General features: G+C 35.2%; 1 protein-coding gene across 5 annotated transcripts; it reads right to left on the reverse strand.

The window, feature by feature from the left end:
- Positions 1-981: 981 nt before the first annotated feature.
- LOC140770295 (probable methyltransferase PMT18) lies at positions 982-6,994 on the reverse strand. 5 transcript variants are annotated; one of them, XM_073111405.1, is made up of 9 exons: positions 6,845-6,989; positions 6,666-6,726; positions 6,501-6,568; positions 6,361-6,421; positions 5,279-5,967; positions 4,996-5,206; positions 4,478-4,775; positions 2,071-2,538; positions 982-1,571 (listed from the first exon to the last, which is right to left on the reverse strand). In XM_073111405.1, the coding sequence occupies exons 5-9, from the start codon at positions 5,960-5,962 to the stop codon at positions 1,346-1,348; spliced, it is 1,887 nt and encodes a 628-aa protein (XP_072967506.1). In that variant the 5' UTR covers positions 5,963-5,967; positions 6,361-6,421; positions 6,501-6,568; positions 6,666-6,726; positions 6,845-6,989; the 3' UTR covers positions 982-1,345. The 5 variants fall into 5 exon arrangements, with proteins under 5 accessions (XP_072967506.1, XP_072967504.1, XP_072967505.1 ...); XM_073111403.1 differs by lacking the exon at positions 6,361-6,421 and having other exon boundaries at positions 6,492-6,568; XM_073111404.1 differs by having other exon boundaries at positions 6,361-6,568.
- Positions 6,995-9,814: the final 2,820 nt, after the last annotated feature.

Below are 9,814 nucleotides of genomic sequence, written 5' to 3' on the forward strand. Positions count from 1 at the left end.
AAGTAAAACGCTTAACTACTAAGTGTTTTTATTTAAATATTTTAGATAATGCTTTATATCCCTTAGCCTAGGAAGCTCTTTACTTAGAAAAATGCTTAACAATTAAGCGTTAAAATACTTAACAGTTAAGCGTTAAAATGCTTAACAGTTAAGCATTAAAATACTTAACCGTCAAGCATTTTTATTAGAGCTACAGTAAAATATACCTCTTTTGATATTTAAGTTTGGAGTTTAACTAGTGCGACAGTCGAACTTATTTCTAGCAAGGATGGCTCATATTTGAAACAAGTCAGAGGTTGATCGTGGATCATGCTCAAACTTAAGTTCAAGCTTGATAGGACCTAAACTAAGCTTAATTTAAAATAGGTTTAAAATCTGCTTGTTAAATAGCTCGAAATAGCCTCAAATTGAAAGTAATTAATCCAAACTTGATGATGATTTGGCTTAGGCTCAAAATTAGAGCCAAGCTTGAACAGATAGATCTCGGCTCAATTACATCCGTAAATAGAGTCAAGAAAAAAAAAAGCTATATCCAGAAGTTTCACAAATGAAGTAATTAAATAAAAAAAGCTTTTAGTCTAGTCTTTAAACCAAAAGTAGTTGTTACTAAATGGGTAAAGTAGTTCAACCTGAAAAGAAATAATAATAATAATAATAATAATAATAATAATAATAATAATAATAATAATAAGGTGGTTCAACCTCTTGGAAAGGTGGTCGCGAGTTTGATGGAAGGAACTTGGTTACGTAATCTGTCAAAATGAAGTCTGAGATTCCTTAAACACACTTTATCTGGCAGCCTGTGATAGGGTCTGATCCCCATTGAGTACAAGATCGTTCAGGAAGTTGGAAAATTGATGATTGTGGCGATGCTACTGAGTGCTGACCAAGTTGTCAGTTGTAAATGTACAAAGATTCAGATTTCCACACATTACAATATAATATACATAATTTTCAAACTACTACAGTTGATATGACATCTGAATGAAGGAGCTGATCAGGTCCACTTTGATTTGGTATCTCAAAATTGTATACAATACCATGCGCAATTCACATTTCAACTATGACAACTTCTGAGATATGAATCCAACAACTAATCTCACTCCTTGTAGATTTCAGCAAGAAAAGTTAGCCCACCTACCTATGTTTCTCCCTGACTTGTAAACAAAGAACCAACCACACCAACCAACACTTCTTTGAAGCCCTCCAAAGAACTCCCAAGGAAATTGGAAGAGGGGAAAGTAGAGTGGAAGCATCAGGTAGTAATACTAAAAGAGATTTGATCACTCACAAATTTAGTTGTTGTTTTTTGCTGAGATTAGAGGAATAGCAGTTCCAGTAGCATTCACTGTTTTTCAGTAGGCTGGCCAGTCCAGTAACTCTTGACAGCTACAAGGATCTTCTCCGGATTGAATGGTCCAGTCTCATGATCCAAGATTTGACTCTTCCACCTCATCCCGTCTATTGTGGATTGAATCTTCACCAAGATATCCACTGTGTCTCGAAAAATCACTGTTCCTTCTGGCCTTAGTATCCTATCCATCTCCAAGAGAATGTATTTTATGTCACACCTGCAGCCATTTCAATTAAATTAGATCCATATTCTTGCATCAGGATTTGAAGCAGAAAGCATATTAAATAAAATTGGTATCACATGTTGTGCAGGCAGAATAAGCCCTTCTAGGATGTGTCATTGTATCGGCGTCCTCTCTCGGAATCGTTATTTCATATTATTTCCTTTTGATGTGAAAAATGTTGAAATGAACCAAAGTATGATTATACTGCAGTGAGATTCGACAAGATGCAATGCCAAAGGTAGAGCATATAAGAAAGCTACTTCAGCAAAAAATTATGAAGTCAGATCATCTTCAAGTGCAGTTATCTACAGAATATGACTCCAACAAAATTTTAAAAAGTACAATAAAATTATGTCCATCAGAAACCTTATGTCTAGGATAGACTGGATCCAAGAAAGTGGTAGCATGAATAAGATTCACAGAATAGACCAATTAAGCAACACATAACAAATAAATGCCCATTGGAGATTAACCCAACTACCTCTTTCGTTACCTGTCCTGATAAATGCTGAAAACACCATCAGCATGGATGAGGTCATAGGTCCTTGGATATGTTGAGAAAGCTTCACACCAATTGTGATATGTACCGATGAAACCTCTCTCATATATAACACCAAGTGTGTCCTTTCTAGAGTCGGTAGGAACCACATTCATTACCCACACTGGGTACTTCATCATTGCTGCTGCGAAGCTTCCCAAGTTTGCATTCATGTCCATCACATTTCGATAGCGACCCTGAGTTAAAGGTGCAATTATCTTCTTATAGTTCTTCACTCGCTCCGCCCACAACTTGTTGTTCTCTTGGAATTTCTTAGTGGTTATCCCTGGAATTAAACCTCTGCTTATTCTCGCCGGAATAGCAAATGCCCTTTCTGGCCACTTCGCTAGTTCTCCACCAGCGACTTCTTTTGAGCTGTTCACCTCTGGTAATGGGGTTATACAAGTCTCCATCTTCTTGTACCTAAATATGAGTATAGCATTTAATACTATAACAGGAGAAAGAAATACTAGTATACAAAGCGCACGAGTTGATTTTTAGCATAAATTTCTAAGAAAAATGATTTTAGCAAAAAGAATTCATCTAGAAGTTAGAAGTCAATTGATCATTGGTGCCTAGCTAAAACCTATCTCAATAATGACTTACAAATTTTCATTGTCGTTACTTTAACAGCAATTATTCATTGTATTTTAACATTAACAGACTGATGAGAGAATAATAGAAATCAGAACTCAATTGGGAAACTGAAGCCACATGGATCTTTTAGATATAGTAGTGTTCAAAAACTCAAAAATACGACTTAACTTGGAAGTCAGCCGAGTGGAGGCAAGCTGAAGACTCGACCGAGTACTTGTTGATTTTGAGCACAAAAACTCAATGGTATCATGGTAATACATATTGTATAAGCCTATAGCTAGCTAATGATCAAGTATTAGATCTATCAATCAATGTAGACAACTTAATATAACCAAAGGTGTGACAATAATTTTTGTTTATCTTGCAGATAAGTACACCCTTTCTTTTACATAGTATATACAATCCTTCATATAAGGTCATAGATATGCAGAGGTATAAGCAATAAAAAGTGGGGTAAAATCAACTAAAATTCTAAAACTCAATATTGGGATTAGGATCAGTCAATAGAAAAAACAATATGTATCAGCCGTATCTGTTGTATTGGTCGTATTGATCGCCAACCCATATCGGTGGATTATCTTTTAATTATAAAATATAAATATTATTTAATAAAACAAAAAAATTTCTAAAAATTTAGAAAAAAATAACAAAATAATGAGAAAATAAAAATTAACAATATATGAAGCCTAAAAAACTAAAAAAACTCACTCAAACCCATAATGAATTTTGACCTAAATATAATAAATTTTTATTCTTATAAATTAGTATCACAGAGCAACAGTAAAGAGAGAGCTCTCTCTTCAATACTGTTTAGGAGCAATAAGAAATTGAAAGTTAAAAGAGTAGATGAGAAAGCAAGATAAGAGAAATGAGAAAGAAAAAAAATAAGAGAAAAAAATGCTCACTCGAGTTCACCAGAGTTTAGAATAGCCAGAGGAGCTCATCGTATTGGCAGTCGGATAAGCTTGGTGAAATGTGAGGGTTGGAAGAAGAGTGTGTGTGAGAGATAGAGGGTAAAAATTGAAAATTTGAAGAGAATGCAACTTGGTTTGAGTTTTAATAAACTCGTCGAGTTTGACCAACTTATAAGCTATCTGAATTTATTGACAAGTTCACTAGAAATTTCACCAAGTAGTGACCAAATTATAAGCTATCCAAGTATATTGACAAGTTCACTCGAAATCCTGCCTAGTCGAGTCAACTCGGTCAAGTCTTCACTTGACTTGGCAAGATTTTGAACACTGAGATATAGTTATTGCCTTAAAGATTATTTCTCAAGCATAGATTACATCATGCAAATATAATAAACACTGTTATATACTAAAAACAATGAGTAATATATTTTGAAGGAGACTAGTACTCTGAAGAAAACAGAATAGTGTTGATATGCTTTTCAGAATAAAATCTCATTGACCAATTATATGTTTTCATACTGATTTAGGAGTGTTTTAGGAATAAGTGCCTAGCTTGTCATGAATTGCCAAAGTGCAGCAATTACATTCCTCCAGATCTATTAAAAAGTGTCCAATTTCCAATTTCTCAGACCGTTACATGTATTGATATTGATAATAGTTACATGGAAGTGTCGGTAGAAACAAGCTCATCTTTACCAAATCAGTTTACTTTTCCATTGCAAGCTTCAAGTCTTCATTCTATTATTCACCACAAAAGATATTTACTGCTATAAAACCTGTCAAGCTTATCATTGAAAATCAAACAGTTGATGTTGAAACAAGAAAGCATGAATGCCTAATAGATATCTTACCAAGCAGCATCTGGGTTGTTTCCCTTGCAAATATGTGGAGTTTTATAGACATTCCGACTTTGAATGCATTCTATGTGGTTGATGGGTTTTTGCCAAATTGCAAGATCGCCCTTCTCTATCACCTTCTTCCAGCAAAGGCGCTCTGCTAAGTACTCGATCTCATCTTGCTCTTGTTTCAAGTCATCTTTGGTCCGCTCCCACCCTCGGTAGTGTTTCTTCCAATTAATTGGGGGACCGGAAAGGATCCAATAGCCTCCTGGTCTTAGAATTCTGTCCACTTCAATGAGGTAGAGGCCATCTGTTTAGATCAGAACTGACTGTTAACAATTTCCAAGAAATGCCAAGTGCGGACCAGTAGCTGCAGATTCTCTGTAAATCTAGGTGCAAAATTTTGCCTGATAATATTGGACTTTAATAAAGAAATACAGCAATACAGATAGCTGTGCGAGATAAGATAGCCCTGTAATATGAACTATCACACAATAAGGATACAATATAAAGGGTGGTCAACAACTTACCAAACTTATTCCAGGGGATCAAGCATCTAGAGCAGTGAGCCATGTCAAATGCTCTGGCTGGGTATGGTATCCGTTCCGTCGCCATGATACCAATCATGGCGGGTACTCCCCGTTCCAATGCAAACTGCACCTGTGCCTCATGTGAATCTCGTGGTGCAAATGACATGGTCAGGATGTCCCTCTTAAGAAGAAATGCTCCCCAGCTTGCCACCTAAACAGAAGAAATAAATTAGATCCAGTAATTTGTCACTGAATTGTTCAAAATACAATGGCATTGTCGTACCCCACATCCAGTATCAAGTGCATTCCTGATCTTTCCATCAGTTAATGGAATGAGCGCATTAATGTCGTCAATATAAGCATCAGCACCCCTTGGGAACATCGTTCCGCCACCAGGGAACCGAAAGCGCTTTCCCTCAACTTGGATCCAGTTCTGAACAGCCTTCTCGATGCTTAGCTCCCTATGAGGAATGTTATCATACCAAGCAAAGTCTCTACTCTGAGGCCACTTGAAAGGGTTCTTATAGTTTGGCGGGGCAGGAATTAAGCAATGCAGAAGCTCTTCTTTCCGTGGGCAGTGTCTCTCCCGGTATTTCAGCATTGTTTTCTCAAACTTTCTCGCCCTCTTCGGGTCTTGACAAGGGGTATACTCACTGTATTTCAAGTCACAAGGTTCAAATTTTTGAGTTGCATGTGAGGATCCATTGAAGCCCACTTGGTGATGAGCTTGGAAATCAAGGTTAGAACTTGACGAGCCTGATGATAAATCCATGGATCGAGAAAGGATGTCATTGCACCCAACCTTAGTGGACGCATTGGAGATATTGGGGCTGGATGTGGTACTCTGCCAAGCTCCAAGAATGTAGAAGACTGAGCAAAGACCAGCAATACATAAGATCCAACCTATTTGCATCCTTCTAGATTCCAGCTGATGGATCTTGGAAGAGGCGTTATACTCCTTAGCCATCAGACCTGCAAGATAGATTCACAGATGGGTTTCTCAACCAAAACTGGAGCGATACAATCTTTTAGAAATCAAGTAGCAATGGAATAGTAAAAAAATCAACAAAGCAACACTTGCAGCAAGTTTCAGTCATTAACACAAGCAAATTGAGCGCAGTATATCGTATGTCTCTAAAAAGGATCTACCTTACATGCATCTGTTTAAGTTTGAAAAAAAAAGAAAAGAAATAAGAACCGTTCTTATGACTCATATGAGAAAATACTTACATGAACTCTTTAAGCTATAAAGGATATCAATTAGTAGAGCCTATGAGAATATGAACAGAAAGACATGTAATGATACCAAATGCTAAAGACTTTATGAATCTACCAAACATCAGTTTCAGCGATAAATGCTTGTACCCAAAAAGGAGTTCTTGATGGCTGCAATGCTTGATACAGAACCAGAAAGCTAAAAATTGACCTGCCATTGATGGACTTGCAGCAAGAAGAAGAAATTGGGAAAAATAAATAAAAATAAAAAAAGAGGCCACCTTGACTACCACATGCAAAAAGAGCTCTGAACCCCAATCATGCACTGGAGGAAAAAGGAAGCCAGACTAGCAGAGCCCTAAAAGGAGTATCATCATGTAAAGCATAAGCCATCAACGGCTGCCCCCAAACTTTTAGTGGCAGGAAATATGAAAAGAAATTAGAAAGCTATCAACCTGTGATCCACCGCACTGAAACCTCTCACTCAATCCAGACCCACTACCCCTTCCCTGCTATCTATCAATCATCCCAAGAGTCAGGAAAAATAAAAAAATAAAAAACAGCATCAACGGCCCCCGGCGATTTCCCTTTAAATAGTAAAAAAATCATCATAAAATTCATTTAGGACTTGCACCTGAACCTCCTTGACAAGATCTTCTCTCTCTTCTCCTTCTTCTCCTTCTTCTGTCTCTCTTCTCTGCCTCTATAATCTATTATAGGTAGCAGAGAGCATCAACTGGGAACAAGTCATCAGGGAGTGTGTCCGCTGTCTTTTAATTATTGTAATAGAGGTCTTTGCTTGCTTCCAGTTTAATTAATTTAAGTAAATGATTCTTTCTTTCTTATTTTTTTTTATAATATCTTGAGAGGGACTTAAAGACAGAAATATAATGACCGGCAGTCAAGTTGAACAAATGTGAGAAGACGGGCCACACTTTTTCTTTAAGGTTAGTAGAAATGCATTAATCAAATGGCAAGGCGCCAAATTAGTTATCCATTACTGCATCAAATGGATGTGAACTCAGATATGCATGAGCAATCCCACGTGAAGGATGAAGAAATTAATCTAGAGTGAGTTGCCAGCCAATTGTTAGCAAAACTTATTTTAAAAAAAATATATGATTAATTATTATTATGTTAAAAGTCTAAGTAAGGTGTTATATATTGGTAACGATGATCTTGAGGATTTGGTTGTCATCTCCCTTAGCAAGAAAATGAATTAGTTGTTTAGAATCTGTATCAGTAATTAGATTTTGAATGATGAGGGTTTTAATTTTGTTCGGCTCCTCCTTTAAAGCCCATGCTTTAGTAAAAAGAGTAATCTCATGATTGAGAGGAGCTCCACCTTTTAGAAACTAAAAAGCCATTCCTTCTTCACCTTCACCGTTGGCTGAATCAATCAAGAGATTCATTAGTTTATTAGGTTTTTCTTTTACTATCCACTGACACACATTCTTTTTTCTTTTATTTTCTGAAAAAAGAAAAAGAAATATCTGGCCCGAGTTTAGTAAAGCGAGTTACATAGAGTCAAGATGTGATTTTCATTTTAAAATAAAAAATTGAGCAAGATTGTGAGTTTTCTCATTGTTTCCTCTTCTAGTATAGTAAATTTGAACGTGCCAATGAAAAGTTAAGAAACTCTTTCGCTTCTCCCATGACGGAATAGATTTGCCAATCAAACTTTATCCACTAGTCCAGTCTAACCCTACACAGACACAATTTTATTGAAATTACCAACCCACGATTTAGTTCTATTATGTTGGTAGTCGATGTTCAAATTTGCTTCTATGCTGTTTAGGATGCTTGATTTGGTTATATGGTTAAATTAATAAATAACCGAGGGAAGATAAACTCCCACCTAAACTCTTGCCTGCTTGAGTCAAGAAAGGTAAATTAGACTTTCAACATATTTTGTTTATACCGTCAAGAGATTTGCAAATTAAAGAGTCAATATGCAGCAAAATTTTTACAGAGGAGGCCTAAATGAAAATGGGCATTGAGATTATCCTGCTTAAACTCATTAGCTAAATTTCTCTAGGATGAAAACCCATATCAATATGACAGAATTGTGTCCATTTTGGCATTTTAGTTGACAATAGGAGTTGCCAATATGATGGGAGTATGCTACACGAGTCGCGAGAACAACTCCGAAACTCATTTGCTAGCCAGCCATGCCGCTCGATCACGATCGGCGGCAGAAAGGGCCGGCCTTCTTCTTGTTGAGATAAGTAACCCTACATTCACATGAATACAATAGTCTACAGACTTTACTTTAAAAAAAAAAATATATGATGGGTAGGATGTCATATTTCATCTGTTATAAGAAGACAACTGTGGGAATTGAATCCCTATTAATGCTCTGTTTTCTACTACTGCGGTGTCACTGCAGTCACATTCACTGTTTTTAGGTACTATTCTTTGAACAGTAATTACCCATGATATTAAATGTATATATATAGTAGTCAATCATTTGTAGACTTCATAGAACTTTTTCCCCTGAGTTTCTGGAGCTTTTTTGACCAAATTGTGGCGACAGTAAAAATAATATTTTCTAAGGTAAAATACTTGTTAAAATCCTAGACAATGATTCTTAGTAAATTGATCAGTTTTTAAATAGGCTAAAATATAAAGAACAAGTTTAGATTATCATAATTTTGCAGTGTGTTATCTGTTTTAGCTATAAAATATATCGTTGCGAAGATATGAAAAATATTTATAAGATAAAATGGCATAGTGATTCCCTTCAATCAACAGAGTTTTGAATCACAAAATAAAGACCATATCTCCTCCAAATTTTAATTTCAAAGTTTTATATAATAGTTTACATAAATCATCTACTCTAAAAGTGTTCTGTATAAAAACAATGGTAAAAAGAAAAAATTGCTATTAAAGACAACAATATTCCTAATAAATTTTCAATGTATCAAAAAATTAATTAATTTATTTAAAATTACTATTTGAGACAACAATTTTATTATTGTACTAGTTTGAAAATAGTTTAAATAATAGTATGCTTTAGTAAATAATTTACACTGTAGCAATACTTCGAGTTTTGACCAACCAGACCATCCTCAGAGATCTTTTTTACCAATAGGTCATAAATGGGTTAGGATACACACAATTATTCAAATTTATTTAATTATTTAGATTATGAAAGGGTTTTTCTTATTATAAATGAGTTATTTTATATTATAAACTAGTTAGATGGGTTATAAATGAGTTAATCGCATCATAAATATATTAGTCAGGTCATAAATGATAAATAAGTTAGCAGGTCAAGTCATAAATGAGTTACGAACATAATTCATTTAATAATCAAGTTAGACAAGCTATCTCATTTATGGCTCGACTTGAATTAGATTAAATTTTAAATCCCTTTATAAGTTTACACCCCTAAGCATGATAGACTTATTACTAAAATGAGTCCTTTTACTCATTATAGATGTCATGTCATAAGATGCCTAAAGAACCCATAAAAAAATTCAACGGTTTAGCAATTCTTTTTAATAGTAAAACTTCATGTGAGATGACCTCATGGAGGTAGATATATTACATGTGATCCTTGTACAGGGCAAATATAAAGATGGCTGCAGATAAATATGTT

Source organism: Typha angustifolia, chromosome 11, assembly GCF_048772165.1.
Source record: "Typha angustifolia cultivar Huaian chromosome 11, ASM4877216v1, whole genome shotgun sequence".
In the NCBI taxonomy this organism is placed as follows: domain Eukaryota; kingdom Viridiplantae; phylum Streptophyta; class Magnoliopsida; order Poales; family Typhaceae; genus Typha; species Typha angustifolia.